General features: G+C 35.9%; 1 protein-coding gene across 2 annotated transcripts in view; it reads left to right on the top strand.

The window, feature by feature from the left end:
• The window catches only part of LOC111049824, a 64,579-nt gene that overhangs the window by 34,048 nt on the left and 12,251 nt on the right, over positions 1-18,280 (top strand). Inside the window, exons 3-5 of one of the 2 annotated variants that reach the window (XM_039438549.1) lie at positions 5,975-6,049; positions 14,839-15,044; positions 16,536-16,806. In XM_039438549.1, coding sequence (XP_039294483.1) covers positions 5,975-6,049; positions 14,839-15,044; positions 16,536-16,806 — 552 coding nt within the window. The remainder of the gene's footprint in view (positions 1-5,974; positions 6,050-14,838; positions 15,045-16,535; positions 16,807-18,280) is intronic. The other variant, XM_039438550.1, reaches the window with a different exon arrangement.

The following is an 18,280-nucleotide window of genomic DNA, read 5'->3' on the forward strand; positions in this document are numbered from 1 at the left end:
AGAATAAATTACCACAAGTTGGATGAAAGAATGAGTTTGTAATAAGGGAGCGAAACAAGGAAGTATAAAGTGATAATGCTGGAAAAAAAACATGGAATAAGCACTGAGAATGGGTATCAGGAGCCTATGTTAAATGGGGGAATAGAGGAATGGGAGGAAATGGAGAGTGAGAAAAAAATATAGATGAAAAATGTATCATTATCACTCAATACTATTATTGAAATAATAGAGTAGAAAGTGAGAGATTGGAATAATCGTTGGAGCAGAGAACAGGAATGAGAGACAAGGGATAAGAGAAATAGAAATATAAGAATTCCTTTTCCACTGGAAAGATTGAAGAGGAGGAAGAGAATGACAAACATAAAAAAGATGGAGGAAACATAGGAGGCATAGTGGTGGAATACAAGATGAAAATTTGCCACTTAGTTGATAGGAGAAGGTAGAAGAAGAAAATGACTAAAGTTGGGATAGGAGTGTAGGGTAGTGAGAGAGAGATAAACGAGGAGAAGAGGTGAAATATGAACTAAGCAGAAGAAATCTATGAAAGAAGAGAAATTTCAGATTAGCTTGTTGAATAGGAGGGATTATAAAATAGAATAGAATGACTTTTTATTTTTATTTTTCAGAATATATGAGAGGTTAGAGAAATTATTTGATGATAATGATGATGATGGTGATGATGATGATGATGATGATGATGATGATGGTGATGATGATGTTGGTGATTGCTACAAATGCACACACGATAGCCATACATGTAATGCAAATTGACTGGTGGATTGGAAAGTCTAGACCATGTTCAGTGCTACATATTCTGTCATCTGCGATGCAGCATATCCGTAGCTTCTCCATTACTCCAGGCTGTGTAGCATAAATCAATCGAACTGAGCTTGATTAATGGTTGCTCGCAGATAATAGTAATAATTAATTAGGTCGATTCAATAAATCCGAGAGGACAAAGTACATCTGTTCATATACACGGGAGGATGGATGAAAGCTGTAGGAGGATATTCGAACGATAAAAAAAAGAGTATACTAGCATTGTACTGTTCAATTGGTTGATCATTTCCAATGGAACTTAAATTCTAAACAAAATTATACACCGTAAAAATGTATTATTCCATGTAATTATAAGGTGCGTTTTAACTACTTGTTATGGAGGAATTGTAACTACTGAAACAGAAATTCAGCAAATATTTAACAGATTTTTTGGAAATTCGTGATTCATTAACTTAATGGAAGATATTGTATTTATATTTATTCAGCGTAAGGCAGATACAATACAAATATAATAGCTCATGAGTCGCAAATGCTTAGATATACACTGTATACTTTTAAAGTCGTGTAGTCGTGTTGTGTAGTTTTCGGTCAGGAGAAGATAAGTTGAATATTGTATAATTACAAATCATATATAAGTGTAAATTATGTATTCTAGGGAGAATGATGTATAAACCAAAAAAAAGAGAGTAAAAAGAAAGAAATGTTCAGGATCTGGAGCAAAATAGATTATCGAACCTATCAATCAACGAACTATCTTGGAACTTACAAAAGCAATTGAGATTGAGATTCCCTCAAAAACAGCAAATTGTTCAAAAGATTTCGAACTTTTTCCTCCTTGAATGATAGGCTACATTAGAAAATGTGTTGAAAGGCATGACAAAATCTTCAACGGATTTCAATATACCATTTTCTAGTAATCTAATATGACAAAATGTAACTGGAATGAGAAATTTTATGAAACTTCAATTTTATGGAAACGGTAACAAGGCAAGATCTTGTATTACTGTACTACAGTGATCTACTGCACCTAATTGGAGAGCAATTATTATTCCATCCACTAGTTACTAAAGATGTGGACTTAAGTACAGTGGACGAGGCAGAATTAACATCTAAATACACCATGTGTAACTCAAGAGCGGTTACCAACATGAAATGAACTGGATAAGAACTCTCCACCAGTTTAAAACAATTGGACTGATACAATTACATGTGAAGAAGTCAGCACATCCACATTCAGAATACCGAAGTAGCTTTTTTGAGTTTAGTAGCTCCTTTCATCCGGAGATAGCCGGACTTTGGGAGCAGTCAACAGCTTTTATGTTCGTCTCCAAGCCACAGAATACAATAAAACCAAATCATTTGTGTCCGGTGAGGATTGATTTGTCTATTGCTGCACTGAACCGGCACATAAATTCTTGAAGAAGCTGAAAGCTTTGACAATGAGACGTGAAAAAACAGATCGCCGTCGCATAAGAATTGCCACACTTTTTCAGCTCTAAATCGCGGCCGAACTAAGAAATGACGCCGCTTTCAGTGTAAAAAGTTATGGAACCCGGAATGAGTCGCGAGCCTTGATGTGGCAATCATTCTTGAATGTTTTTTCGAAGTTTTTTCGCCTTTAATTTTGTCTTCGTCGCATGACTCCGTCTCAGAGTTCAGCGCTGACATTAAGGGCGGTTTTTGTGAAGATAAACGCTACGATTCAAGTGATAGATGGTAATAATTCCTTCATTATATTCCATGGACATTGACTGTGAAATGGGAAACGTTTCATGAAACATTCAAGAAAGGCAGTGGAGATAATCAAGAGCGAAATGGTGCTCCAAAAGAGAATTCAAGTCATTATTCTTTCATTCTTCATTATTTTTCCTTTGGAAAACATAGGCTACATTAATGATTCTTCCACATAAAGGTTCACCGCTAATAAGCCCAACTCTATCATTGAATATTGTCATGAACCATAAACTATTCCTTAGGTATCTTATGGAATTTTTCGGGAATATATTGTTATGAGAATGGTATTAATACATAGGCTTGAATAAGAACCACATAATATCGAACAATATCAGTATATTTGTATAAATCCAATTTATGTAAATTTGAGATTTATATCCCTTTTCCAGTGAGTTCATTAATACTGTGCCTGACCTTTTTAAAGGTGATAAAGAAGATAATTTTGAATAAAATTTAGAATTTAGAAATAGGCCGACACATCTAGAAAATACCTGAGTCTATACCTAATTCATGCAGGTGAACGGGCTAGAGTCAAGAAAACTTCAATTAATCTTGCCATGCCTGATTTAATAGGTTTATACTATAGAATAACACTACAATTCGAAATAATTGAAAAATACAAACAGCTTCAATAAACATTGGCAACTAAAATCGAACAACAGAAACAACAATTTCATGTTACTTTGTTGACATTCTTCATCTGATTCGGGGGAGCATTACTATCCCCGTTTAGATAGCAACACGTCACAAAACCAAACAATATCAGTCATCAAATAACAAGTTAATTTCAACATGAAATTACTCAAGAAGAAAAGCCCGTTGAACCCAAGTTTCGTCGATAGTAACCCATATAACCCATTTCATAATAATTTTGAATCCCCACTTTTGATTGACATTCTCGAATGAACCTTTGTTTCACTACACTGCACTTTCGTTGGTCTGTACGTTGCTTTATCGTCGGGGCTACAGTACCTGATTTTTGGCGGGGAACTTTCACCGGTTGAATTTGGCTTGACGGCGACGTCCTCTTACGTCCCTAGACCTGTCGTCTGAACGGGTGTCTTGAAGCGGTGTTACATAAAGTTGCGGAACCAAAGGGGTGGTAGTACAAGAAGTTGGTTTGGGGACACACATGAACCGCTGTAAATGAATGTATTACAGCATTAATTTCTAACTCTTCCAATTATTCATCAAAAGCTAAAACAGGAGTTTATTCTGTTATTTAATTTAGATTTTATCTTGACGTTCTGATTTCATTCTCAAAATTTAACAGATTTAAAACAAATTTACTTGCCAGAGTGTCATTAATATACAATGCAACATTTATGAAAACACCCGTAATAAATTAATATAATGCTTTTAGAAAATGAATAATACTTCATTAATTATGATGTTAACTTTTATATAAATTGATATAATACTCTTAGAAAAGGAATAATTCAGATTGAAATGATGCTAACTTATATGATATTTTTCGTTTGGTTTGCGAAATCAAATATAATTTTTCATATAGTAGCTCGACTAGTATTGTTGGAAACTTGTGCGCTAGCCAACATTTATTTTATTTATTATTTATGAACTATAGGACGCAATCCAAGTGTAAACCACGGGCATTCGCCCAAAACTGCTCAGAACCTTAATTAAAATGAACATTCCAGAGTTTATGATTTGATTTACCTACAAATACAAGTCCAAAAACGAGTATCAACTAGAATTATGATTTATCACCAATAAAACAAGACACTTTATAACACAATAGAAGAAAAATATTGAAAATTTCACTTTAAGGTGAAAATAACGTTTGCCTTATAAGATTCATCTTGTAGATAGTTTTTACCTTTAATTAAATAAAATTAGTAGACACATAGAAAATAATTTAAATTGTATTAAAATTTGAACATTCATTAATATTAATTTCCTGGAAAAGAAAACTTTCTTCTTCGTCTATTAAGATTTCTATCATAAAAAGTTTACTAAATCATTCGAAGCCTTAATGACATAAGAAAACAGAGTCTGAAAAATATAAATTATAAAATGTCATAAACTCAATATGAACATAATCTTAAAAATTTCGTTCCAATTTAAAGGCTATCTTCCTGACTTTCAGCAATACTCTACAATAATATATCTCCAGAAACAATAACTCAAATGTAACGTAACTGAAAACTTTCTATACTTATTTAGAAAAATAATTATAATTATCTTCCATCACTAATAAAATCAAAAGGATTATTCTCAATCAATATTATTAACTTGAAAAATAATAGGCTTTGTTAATACAATACTCTTATGGAAGTTTCAATCAATCAAATTCCCTAAATTATAGTTTAACCTTATTTTCACTCATCACATCAGAATTTAGAGAAATAAATGACCTCTAAGATCAACTTTTTAAAAATAGCAGGTAGCCTGTGCTCCGCAAGGATCCTTTTGAAAAATTGACGAAATGAAATCTTGAAGAATTTAAAACAGGCCTATAACCATCCTCGGTAAATCAAGAATCCATATGCGACATTTCAAGTTGATCAGTTGAGTAGTTCAGACGTGATGATGCGTTATTCGTGAATTTCCTATTCTGTACATGATTGTATAAGCTGATTCTTTCCTTTATCATAGTATAGATGTCAGCTTACAAACAAAAACTGGAAGCTTCACATCTTCCACACCTTGAAAGAAGCTATAGTGAGTTCCACTCCAGATTGTCAGCTTTCCACATGAATAGCATCAATGCTAATCATTGAACAAATGCTGACAGATCGAAGTGAATCTGAGTCTACATCGTTGCAATGGAAAGAAGACAAATAAAAAACCGCGTGATTTTAATTTATGGAAGACGATGCTAGGAGGCATCTGAGATTTGAAACTGTGGGCGCAGCTACAATAAGAGGCAACATTTCACAGTTGCTGCCGCTATTATACACCATAAAAACTTTTCATCCATTGAGAATGCCATAAATTACTGTATCCAGAAAAATGCCGTGTGCGAATTATGATTATACCACAATCAGTGGAGATGTTGTGTGAATGCATCGTGATTGGATATCCATTAAATTTGCGGTTGACACTTGACATGACTGCTCATTGTTGCTGGCGGTTATCTAGCACGTGTAGGCAGTTTATGACATTATAAATATTGCAATCGGCGATTGTTGTGTTCGCGGATGACACTGCAAGCTGTTTCGGCCCACTGTTTTATTCTTTCTCTCAGCGATACTGTCATGCCCCCATGTCCCCCTGAATATTATAAATGGTCTCTCCACAAACATAGTTCGGTCGGGGACAGCTTACTAGATACTCACTGAACCTTGTATGAAATATTTGCATTTGGTTTCATTCTGTCAGCATTGATTGAATTGAAAGCATCAATGATAATCATCAGGGATGCTGACAGTTTAATGTGAACCTCACCCCTGCTGTGGCAGACATTTGAAGGTGATTAATGTTTGTTTGACTGTTTCAGTGCTGGCAGAACTGTCAATTACTGCAGTCCAACTTCCCTGTTTGGGGAGCTCTGTGTGCAGAGAAAGCTCTATGTGTAAGTTCAATTTCTAACAATATTATACCTATATTCAATCTATCTTATCATATCTTGTTCAAGTTTATTTGTATCAATATCAGATCTGTATCAATTTGCAACGATACTGTGTTATCTTCTACAACTTTCTACGAAGTATGTGAGACTACGTTTTGAATACAGATTCAATTCTGTTTAGGCTTAACTCACACTTACGCGACTCAGGTCGAGAAGAGACTCGACTCTAGTCGAGAGCATGTGTTTTCAAATGGTGAGGTCGCGGAGACTAGAATCGACTGGTCTGAGTGCCACCATTTGGAAACACATGCTCTCGACTGGAGTCGCGTCTCTTCTCGACCTGAGTCGCGTGAGTGTGAGTTGAGTCTGAGTCTCTTGTCAGGCATAACTAGTCGTTGAGATTAAAAAAAAGGTTTAAAGTTATGACAATAATGTAGATGCTGTGAACTATTATGATTTTCTCTATTTTTGTTTATCAACACTGGTACATGTTATGAAATTCTTCAGGAGATAGAATAGAAATTATACTTTCCAGCCAGAGAGTATAGAAAGTGAATCTCCACTCTCATCTATAGAACTACTTCACAGAATCACATTCTATATTCTCTGAGTTCAGCAGAGCTTGTTCGAATATAATGTATCAATAAACACGTATATTATGTTCATCAATACGTATACATCAATCACCCTATACATCAATATATCACATGATCACATATGATAATTACATCATACAATCACCGTATACATCAATCACTTGAGTATATTGAAGGGATTGAATAATATTATCATCTTGAAGCTTTGATTCGAATTCCTCTCTTGAAATGAATAACATTTTTTTTCACTCATCACATCAGAATTTAGAGAAATAAATGACCTCTAAGATCAACTTTTTAAAAATAGCAGGTAGCCTGTGCTCCGCAAGAGTCCTTTTGAAAAATTGACGAAATGAAATCTTGAAGAATTTAAAACAGGCCTATAACCATCCTCGGTAAATCAAGAATCTATATGCGACATTTCAAGTTAATCAGTTGAGTAGTTCAGACGTGATAATGCGTCATTCGTGAATTTCCTATCCTTTACATGTATAAGCTGATTCTTCCCTTTATCATAGTATAGATGTCAGCTTACAATCAAAAACTGGAAACTTCACATCTTCCACACCTTGAAAGATGCTATAGTGAGATCCACTCCAGATTGTCAGCATTCCACATGAATAGCATCAATGCTAATCATTGAACAAATGCTGACAGATCGAAGTGAATCTTAGTCAACATCGTTGCAATGGAAAGAAGACAAATAAAAAACCGTGTGATTTTAATTTATGGAGGACGATGCTAGGAGACATCTGAGATTTGAAACTGTGGGCGCAGCTACAATAAGAGGCAACATTTCACAGTTGCTGCCGCTATTATACACCATAAAAACTTTGCATCCATTGAGAATGTCATAAACTACTGTATCCAGAAAAATGCCGTGTGCGAATTATGATTATACCACAATCAGTGGAGATGTTGTGTGAATGCATCGTGATTGGATATCCATTAAATTTGCGGCTGACACTTGACATGACTGCTCATTGTTGCTGGCGGTTATCTAGCACGTGTAGGCAGTTTATGACATTATAAATATTGCAATCGGCGATTGTTGTGTTCGCGGATGACACTGCAAGCTGTCTCGGCCCACTGTTTTATTCTTTCTCTCAGCGATACTGTCATGCCCCCATGTCCCCCCTGAATATTATAAATGGTCTCTCCACATACATAGTTCGGTCGGGGACAGCTTACTAGATACTCACTGAACCTTGTATGAAATATTTGCATTTGGTTTCATTCTGTTTTTTGAGTTCACCTCACGGATTCAAGTACAGATGTTGGATTTGAAATCTGATTATATGTTCTTGATCTTGCCCCACTACTCTGAACTCACTTTTCACTCGATCTTTTACCACACTCTCTTCACAGTAGAAGTTCCCAATCTTGTTCTACTTCCGATGTTTTTCAGAATTTTCCAAGTATATGTCCTGATGCTGTAATAGGAAAATCAGGATTTCAATGTAAGAGAGGCCATCACAAATAAATGATAGTGTGATTTATGGAATCATATATTGATAGATTCAGAGACGTGAATGGAATTTTTAAAACAAATTCATCAAAGTCGAGGACTATTATTAGTATCAATATTTTTGACTAAAGTAGTTTTCGAGAAAGGATGTCTTCTGATAAATCCATTATCAACATGAATAATTTGAGACCTAAGAGAAATTTTACATTTTCATTCTACCCGTGATAATTATTTGAATATTTCGAATAATTGGTATCTATGAATAATTGGTATTTCTTCAAATTTCTATAACAAACCGAATCCAACATTTATATTTAACAATTTCTCCAATAGAATAAATTCTATACTGTGCACTCCCTTCATACTTTCACATCTTAAGGCTGTGAAAGGTGATCATTAAGGCTGTGCAAAGGGTAAAAATAAACTTTTTACTGGTGATAGTTTTCAAAGTTTTTCGATTTGTATATCATCAAGCTATCAAAATGAAAAAGTTTTCTCAGGAAAAATCTTTTCTCCGATCATTACTTTATGAGATATGAGCGCCCGTAACTTGAATTTCTGGGACAAAACATTTCAAATTCGGTAAGATATAAATCCATGAGATTTAGAGGATCCAACATTGATATTTAACAATTTCTCCGATGAGATTTCAAGATTCATATCTATCAATATATAAATCCATAAATACTTCATGGTATTGTTGATCAAGTAAAACAAAATTTTTCTGAAAATATCTATAATTTTTGAAAAATTCATTCAATTTACCAGAAATAACTCAACTAAAAGTTATTTTTAGTAAATTGAATAACTATCGTGAAAATTGATGTTTTTCAGAAAATTTTTGTTTACTAGATCAACATTATCATGAAGAATCTATCCTATGAATCTCATGGATTTATCTCTCACTGGAATTGAATTATTCTGTCCCAAAAATTTAAACTTTAGGCGCTCATATATCAAAAAGTAATGATCAGAATAAAAAGGTTTTCCTGAGAAAACTTTTTCATTTTGATAGCTTGATGATATACAAATCGAAAAAATATCACGAGTAGAGAGTTCATTTTAAGCCTTTGTACTCAAAGTGATGAATTATTATTATCATAGGCCCATCCTATCAAATTATTAGAAACGTCTATTATAATCCTGTTCTGCAGAGAATAATTACGTTTGCTATTAAATTTTTAATCTTTTCCACAATTTTTTTGGAAATTTTTCATGAAGATGAAGTAAGCTGATTTTCAGCACTGAAATTCCTTCAATCATAGTATCTCCAAGTAATAGGTTATTGGATTGGCCTTATTCGTCCAATCTCGAGAGAAGGTCAAACAGTACTCGATAAATGAGAGAATTTGAAGAGGATATTAAACTCCATTCACCAATAATAACTTGGTCTCCATCAGACGATTAAGGATACTGCAGCTCTAGAATCGACGACTCCGTGATTAAAACTGGATACAATCTGAATAAATTTGATAACTCTGATCCAAATTACAGCAGTGTGGCCTTTTAGTTGCTATCTCATATCCCTTCCCTCTTGCTACCGAAAAATCTTCCCAAATTGAAGTTGAAAATTTCACCTGCGCGCGTACTACAAAATGGAGCTCGAGAATAAATAATTGAGGTAGCCCGTCAAATTGGGTTTCCTGGATGAGGGGGGTGGTAGAGGGGGTGGTGGAGAAGAGAGTAATTTAGCAAGAACAAGCCGACCTTATCATAATCGCCGTGATAAGAATGAAAAATCGTAGCGGGCTACAGCGAAAGTACTCGAATCTTCGCAAGTCGCCCGCGGCCCAATATATATGTAAATTGAATGAATACATTGAGATAAAATACCGGATAAGATCTTCGCAAATACGAGAGGACCTGACGCGTTCAGTGAACAAGATAAAGTGAGAGAGTTATGAGAAGCGAGACAGATTGAGAGAGAACGTGTGAGGGGATGAGAGAGAAAGATAGACAATGAGGGGTTGGAGATGAATAAATAACTAGCGATATCTCTCTCTTGTCTCAAAAATTGAATTCGTGTGCAACTAAGTTTCCCAAGCAGCCATCACGACTCTACGTATGAGGTTGGAATATTTAAAAAATTCCCGGTGGGATCACGAGGTGAGTACTATCGCGATTGTGTTTTCAATTTGCACGGAATGCTCACAGGATTTGTTACCGGGACGAGTTCAGGTGGATTTGGAAAAAATGAGATTTTAGAAAGATGTCATTTAAAGATAATGGACATCCTATTTATACTAAATTCCAGGATCTGTATCACTTCTTGAATAATGGTGTAGCTTCAACAGGATCTGTAGGATATTTGGGTCAGTCTGGATAATTTCTATAAATTTTCACGCAATTATTTTCTGTCATTTCAAATTCTGATATGTAATGGAGTTGACTGGGCTCTTCAGGGCCAGTTTTCGAGCTCGGGATTTAGGTGAGTTCTAGACTTTAAACAGCTGGAGTCAGAAAAATGGCTTTCCAAAACGGGGCGTAGTCGCAGTCCACGTTTAAATAAAATTCGAAAAACTAGATAACTAAACACAAAATAAAATATAGAGAAAATAATGGGAAATTTCAGCTATTTTGAATTATTTAGGAATGTTTCATTTCGTCAAGGAAAAACGTTTTCAATCATAGAAATGAGATGATAAAGATTATAATAAAAACTGCAACTATACGCCCCGTTTCGGAAAGCCAATTTTATGACTCAAGCTGTTTAAAGTCTAGAACTTAGAATATAATAGAATAGAATAGAATAGTCTTTATTCATCAGATGTAATAAATACATTGGAACACAGTGTCAATAAATTAAATATATATAGATATAAATAACTAGGCTAGCCTAGTATAGACAAAAACGTTTCGTCAAAAATCAATGTTAAACTCTTGAAACGAATACAGCGACAATTTGACCAGATATTCCCTTAGATACTTTGCAAACATTCTTGGACCTTCTAATATTTGGAGACTGCTTGGTAACTCTAAAAAACACTTCTTACCTCTGTATATGTTTTTTTTCGTAAAAAGATCAAATCTGTGTCTCTCTATTATACGACTAAACCTTGTATTGTAACCGTGAGTGTTATTTCTTAAGTTTGTGTCACCAAAGTTTTTTGAAAAAGACTATAACATCATATTTGTATTGTCCATATATTGTTAAAATTTCCAGGTCTGAGAATGCTAATTTTACAGAACCAGTTCTATTGAGGTTCAGCATAATTCTTATTGCTCGTTTTTGCTGTTTTAGAATTTTATCAAGGTTACTTTTACTTGTAGCTAAATATATTAGCTATATTAGCTAAATCCCGAACTCGGAAACCGGCCCTGAAAGAGCTATTGGGAATATTCAATGATAACTTGGAAATAAAATGATTCGAACTGTTTAGACAAAGAATACACAGGATGTTTAATGCACCTTTAAATTTCAATGATTCTCCAACTTTACGATGTAGTGGATCAAAAACAAGCTACGAAATTCAGATTTTTTTCATTTTTAAGAGGAAATGGATTATAAGTAGACTAAATACTTGATTCCAATGTACACGAGTGTTTACAACATCCATTTCCAAAACAATGAAAGAGTAAGTAAGCTAATGCTCCTATGCTCTTATTTGATCCCTACCGATTCATAAATTATCAATGAGTTCATTACATGCGATAGCTTTATTCTATTATTATATTCTCTAGATCGGCAATATACATAGTCCATCAATGATGAAAATTCTTTCAACTGTGAATTGGTCACTCCAATAACATTCCCTTCAAAATCCTCATCTAAAGAATATTCAATTCCATTCTCGTCCCCGACAATGGCAGGGCAGCTAAATTCAACCTTTCCTCCAATATCCTCTTTCACGAGTTCATTTTCCGAACAAAATTATGAATTTACAAAGAGAGAACGATTATTTATTGAAAACTCGGCTGTGAGCTTTTGGTCAGGTACAATTTTTGGAATGTATTGTGCAGCAACCAATAAGAATAATGCGCCATGCGATTGGAGTGTCAAATATGTGAGCGATTAAATCCATCACACAGTGGACGTTTGTGGTGACACGGTACCGCACTAATCAAAAAAGCATGGCGTCCTTTGATGTGGGCACTGGCTGGATTATTGTCAGTTTTTACAGTTTATTGTCAACGTGTGTTCATTCGTTTGAGATGAAAGGGAACGTTGATTTGACAGTGAGAGAAAAATATTCGTTGAGGGAGAGAGACAGAGGGAAAAAGGGTGAGAGCTAGTGTGAAAGAGATTTGTCCAGTGATAGAGAAATTATGTGTTTGGAGAATATTGGTTGGAAAATCGGAATCATAAGAGATAAAAGTGTGATAGAGGAAGAGAGAGAACAAGAACATTTGAACAAGTAAATAGAGAGTGTGTGAGAGCAAGTAACAAGTGAGTGATAGAGCAAGTAAATAGTGGATTGAGAACTGAGAAAGTAAGAGAGAGGAGAGGACCATTTGATAAAATATTAGCAGAGACAAATCAATAGGCAAATAAAGAGACAAAAAATAAGTGAATAGACAGATAGACAAACAAATTAATAGTATTATTAGAGACAAATGAATAGACAAATAAAACAGTATCTTCACTCTATGGTATTAGTTAGAGTGAAGAGTGAATGAACAAAATAGTGATAAAACGAGAGAAAAATTCATCTCAAGGGAAGAGAAGGTATGGGTTTGATAAATACAGTATTATGTGAGAGAGGAGAGAAGAGCTCAAGAGTGAAAGAGGTTGAAAGAAAATCAGGGAGAGAAGAAAGAAGATTGAGTTAGAGAAAAGATGCATTGTGAAAAAAGAAAGGAAATATTGAGGAGACATAGAAGTTGAAACAAGTGGGAAAAACTGTTTTTGAAAGAGACAGTGGAAGAAAAACTCTTTTGAAGAGAAATAAAGAGGGAATATCTGTTTGGGACAATGTCATGGAGTGAGAAAAGAGAGAGAAAAATATGTAAGAGACAAGTCAAAGAATGAGAGAGGAAAGGAAATTTTAGTTTTTTGAACCTCCAATACAAAAACAAAGGGATTTTCTAATTGTGAAAAATGTTGTCATATGAGCGATTGCGTGTGTTTTGATGGTTCCGAATTTGATCCTTTTATGGACACGTCGTTCTTTGGATTACTCTGTATTAGCAATCCACTGTCGGTTTCGGGCAGCGCTTTGCAATTTGCAACGTTTTTGGTTGAGTGCAGGATTAGGATGGAACAGAACAACTCTTTGTTGTCAAAAATGGAATGGGATTGATTGCATGGGAACTGTCCAGTTCCTCTCGATATCAGTTCATCTAGTGCGTGCGAGACTGTAACAAGTGGGAGGTTGAGCCGTTCAGTTCGTCGAATATCACGGCAACACGGCATAACCTAAAAGTTTTATTTCATCATGTTTCAGAATGTAAAAAGGAGGTCGCGTTGTTTCAGATAACAATTTGTTGATACCTATTATGAGAAGTACAATCTCAATATAACTCGAATAACTTATAGGATACTCTGTATCCACTGGACGTTCTGCAACGGGAACTGGACAAACTGAAATTTTGAGAAACTGACACTGTCCAAAAAGTTGATTTAAGATCAACTGAAATCCGAGATGAAATGGGTCTAACCCATTGCATGTTAAGAATTAGAAAGAATTTTCATTCTATTTCTGGTGTGGTGGTAAAGTTGCTACATCCAAATCTATTCTTCTCCAATTTTCTTGAAAGATGAGGCTTGGGAAGGACTGTGTATAGCGAGCAATCAATATTATTCATTTTTACAAAGAATAAAAAATAGTGAAAGGGTATATTGCACACTTATATGTTTTTCATTAGTGGAAAAATTGATCAAAACTTTAACTGAATATGTCACTACAATTCAATTCAGCTTTAATAGGAGATTTTCTTGACATTTGCGTAAAGTAAAATTCGTTTCTCAGAGGAAAATGCTCTTCTTACTGTTCATCTTACACCCACTGTTCATCTCCCATTTTTTTGCTGCTCCTCTTCCACTTTCTTCCTCTCCTTCTTGTTCTCTTTCTTCTTCTTCTTTTTCTTCTTCTTCTTCTTCTTCTTCTCCTGAACCACCTCCCCCTCCTCCTACTCCTCCTCATCCTCCTTCTTCTCCTTCTTCTTTCTCATCCCTCCCTCCTTCCTTACCAACCACTCCTTCTCATCCTCCTCATTCTTCTCTTCTTCTTCTTCTCCTGAACCACCTCCCCCTCCTCCTACTCCTCCTCATCCTCCTTCTTCTCCTTCTTCTTTCTCATCCCTCCCTCCTTCCTTACCAACCACTCCTTCTCATCCTCCTCATTCTTCTCTTCTTCTTCTTCTCTTCTTCTTCTTCTCTTCTTCTTCTTCTCCTGAACCACCTCCCCCTCCTCCTACTCCTTCTCATCCTCCTCATTCTTCTCTTCTTCCTCCTCCTCTTCCCCATTTAACACTATCGACATCTTCTGTTCCAGTTCTCTCCCTTCAATATAAATATCTTCATCTTCTCATGCTCCAATTCTTCACCATCTACTCCTCTATTTACTTCTTTTTGTTGTTGTTCTTCTTCTCCTTCTTCACCTATTCCTCTCCTTCTTGTTGTTGTTCTTGTTATTCTCCTTATTCTTCTCTTTGTTGTTGTTGTTGCTCTTCTTCTTCGTATTTTTTCTTCTTCCTCTTGCTACAACCAACTGTACCAATAAGAACAATCACATAATATCCATCACTGATTTACATGTATTGCACTATTGGTGTCCTTCTTTGAACAGTACCCGGGCTGTGAGACGGCGTGCCGCTTTGCGATGGCGTCGGACACGAGCAGCAGCCACCAGCGGTCACCCGTGCTGGTGCGACGCGCCCAAGAGGTTCTCACCACCAATGGCCAGGATGTGCGGTGGCCACCTCCCCCACCTACCGACCAGGGCGGCCCCTGGGTCTACCTCGTCATGAGGAAGTCATCTTCTTCACCAAACAGGTGAGGTCAAATATTATATAATATACATATAAATATAATCTGATATAAAAGATGGATTAAGTGATGAGATTATTGTAGATTATAATAATTAGAGGAAAGAAGTGGCTTGGACACTTAGCCAGAATGAGTGACGGGAGGGTACCATCAAGACTCCTGAAGGGAAGAATGCTTGGGACGAGAAAGGGAGGTCGACCACGGACAAGATGGCTGAACGACGTGATTGGAGACCTCCGTGTGCTGGGCGTGGCAAACTGGTGACGGAGTGCACAGGATAGAGACGAATGGAGGCGCTATGTTGAGGAGGCCAAAGTCCACCCAGGACTTTAGAGCTGGATAAAGTAAGTTAGATAATAATTTGAGGGGATTGTTATCTTCAGCTATTATCATCATGTAATAGGATGTTGACAATTGAACAAAATGATAACATTTTCCGAGAGCGGATGTTCATACCTATTCATCCATGCGTCCTTATACGAACTGTCAGTATACCTTATGAATAACATAAATGCTTCCTGTTCAACCGAAGCTGATAGTTCAACTGATTCTTTCCTATAGTAAGATTTGATTCATAATGTATGAATATGATACAAGTATTCATAAGATATGAATACATCACAAGCCACTGTACCCGATCATGTAAAAGTCCTTACTTCAACTAAAGTGATTAGGTAGAGTTGTCAAAAAGACGATAGAGGTGACATTTTCCAAGAACATAATTTTAAACGTTGAATCGTTTTCATTTATTTACATACAAACATCACTTGTACATCCTATAGTACCTACTGGTGGAAAATAATCAAATTCAACTTCCACGTGGCCCTATTGGAATAAACGAGAAATATATCACATAAATGACATTATAATGAAGAGGAGAGGAGACCTCACCCAAAATTTGGGATACATCAATTATATTCTCAATCTATTCTTCCTGTGCTTCTGGAGGAAGACAGAGTAGCCACTTCTGCATGATTGTCCTAGCTCCTGTAATTGTGAGTAATTTTGTTAGGGTTCTGTTCATGTTATCACTATCTCTCTCATTAATGTATGAGTTTTGAATTCAACAACACTCTCTTTTAATTCCCTTCAAAATAGCGAAACCTAAAATAAATCAATTTGTTTATTAATTTCACTCACAGATACAAGTATCAAGATTACAAGTAGATACAGGTAGATACAAGTAAAGGCATAAAAGATACAAGTAGATACATGAAACTACATGAAGCATACATGACACATAGCTATTACAACAATTACATGAAAGAATAAATAATACATCTCTTATAAAGGAATAATAGCAATTATTATTACATCAATTGCAGCAATTCATTCTTTATTCATTCATACAATGAGTACATTATCGAAATGATAGGGAGAAAAAAATAAGGTAACCTTGTGCTATTCCTCTCTCAAATTTAGATAACACATAGTCCGAAATAGGTTAAGTCTTGTAGTTCTTCAATTCAAAAAGTATAAAGGGATAAATTTTCACAGCTCGTGGAAACAGCTAACCCAGACCGTGGACCTCTCGACGAGGGTTCCCCAGGACGCCGGCATGCTTCGGGTACTGGTCGTGGGCAAGGATGGCCTGAAGACCGTCTACAGTCCGCTTCGGAGGACGGCGCTTCCCTCGGCCAGGGAGACCGCCCAGGAAGTCATCCGCAGTCTTGGCAGGGACCAGCGACTGCTCAATGATGTCCTCGACAAGTCGACAACAAGTCTCGGCAAACGGATCAACACGGCCAGACCTGTTCTTGCACCAAAGGTGAGTTTCATGAGTTTCTCTTCAATAAGCAATTTCATTTGATCGTAAAGTATCAGAAAAGTAATCAATCATTCATAATAACTCTATAACACAATCAAAATTAATGTTTGCGGAATATTTGTTTGATACATGAGAAACTTTGCGAAACTTTCTACGGCGAATCAATTCTTAAAAATTTGTATCTTCAGCTCGATATCTTTCTTTATTCACATAAGAATACTTCTATTATCTCATTCATCATTTCCTTTCATTCATTCTTGTAATTTTGTCTTGCTAATGTTATCTATTACGTTCCTTGCCCTATTACCATAGGTATGGAAAGGATTGCTTTCCGAAAAAATTGAGGCACCCCAATTCCAAATTTCTATATGTTTCAAGGTCCCCTGAGTCCAAAAAGTGGTTTTTGGGTATTGGTCTGTATGTGTGTGTGTGTGTGTGTGTGTGTGTGTGTGGTGTGTGTGTGGTGTGTGTGTGGTGTGTGTGTGTTGTGTGTGTGTGTGGTGTGTGTGTGTGTGTGTGTGTGTGTGTGTGTGTGTGTGTGTGTGTGTGTGTGTTGTGTGTGTGTGTGGTGTGTGTGTGTGTGTGGTGTGTGTGTGTGGTTGTGTGTGTGTTGTGTGTTGTGTGTGTGTGTGTGTGTGTGTGTGTGTGTGTGTGTGTGTGTGTGTGTGTGTGTGTTGTGTGTGTGTGTGTGTGTGTGTGTGTGTGTGTGTTGTGTGTGTGTGTGTGTGTGTGTGTGTATGAGTGTATGTGCGTCTGTGTACACGATATCGTATCTCCCAATTAACGGAATGACTTGATATTTAGGAACTTAAGGTCCTTACAATTTTAGGATCCGACACGAACAATTTAGATCTGATGCAATTCAAGATGGCGGATAAAATGGTGAAAATGTTGTCAAAAACAGGGTTTTTCTCAAAAACAGCTTCAACGATTTTGATCAAATTTATACCTAAAATAGCCATCGATAAGCTCTATCAACTGCCACAAGTCTCATATCTGTGAAAATTTCAGGAGCTCCGCCCCATCTATGCAAAGTTTGATTTTAGATTCCCAATTATCAGGCTTCAGATACAATTTGAACAAAAACTTCCAAGTGGAAAAGATTGAGCATGAAAATCTCTTCAATGTTCAGTAACATTTTCACCTAAAATTGAAAATAAGCTCGAAATTCGAGAAAATTTTATTATTTCAATTACAAACTGTTGGCAACTGTTGATTCTATTAAATCATTCACTATGAAGAGATAGCAAACTTCGTGTGTCTCCAGCCTTATTGTCCTGTCACCAGCTGGCTTGTATCTTTGAATAGTAGACTTAAGATGCGCGGGAACACTAGCGTCAGGTGATAAATTTTCATAACGGCAAGGAAAGTTGTGTGAGTGCGCCACACCAGATTTTTTTTCTTGTCCTGGGTGAAAATTACATACACGATATAGCAATAAAGGAATATTATTGTTGTATGGAAATGAGAAAAA

The sequence above is a fragment of the Nilaparvata lugens genome, chromosome 11 (assembly GCF_014356525.2).
Source record: "Nilaparvata lugens isolate BPH chromosome 11, ASM1435652v1, whole genome shotgun sequence".
Lineage (NCBI taxonomy): Eukaryota > Metazoa > Arthropoda > Insecta > Hemiptera > Delphacidae > Nilaparvata > Nilaparvata lugens.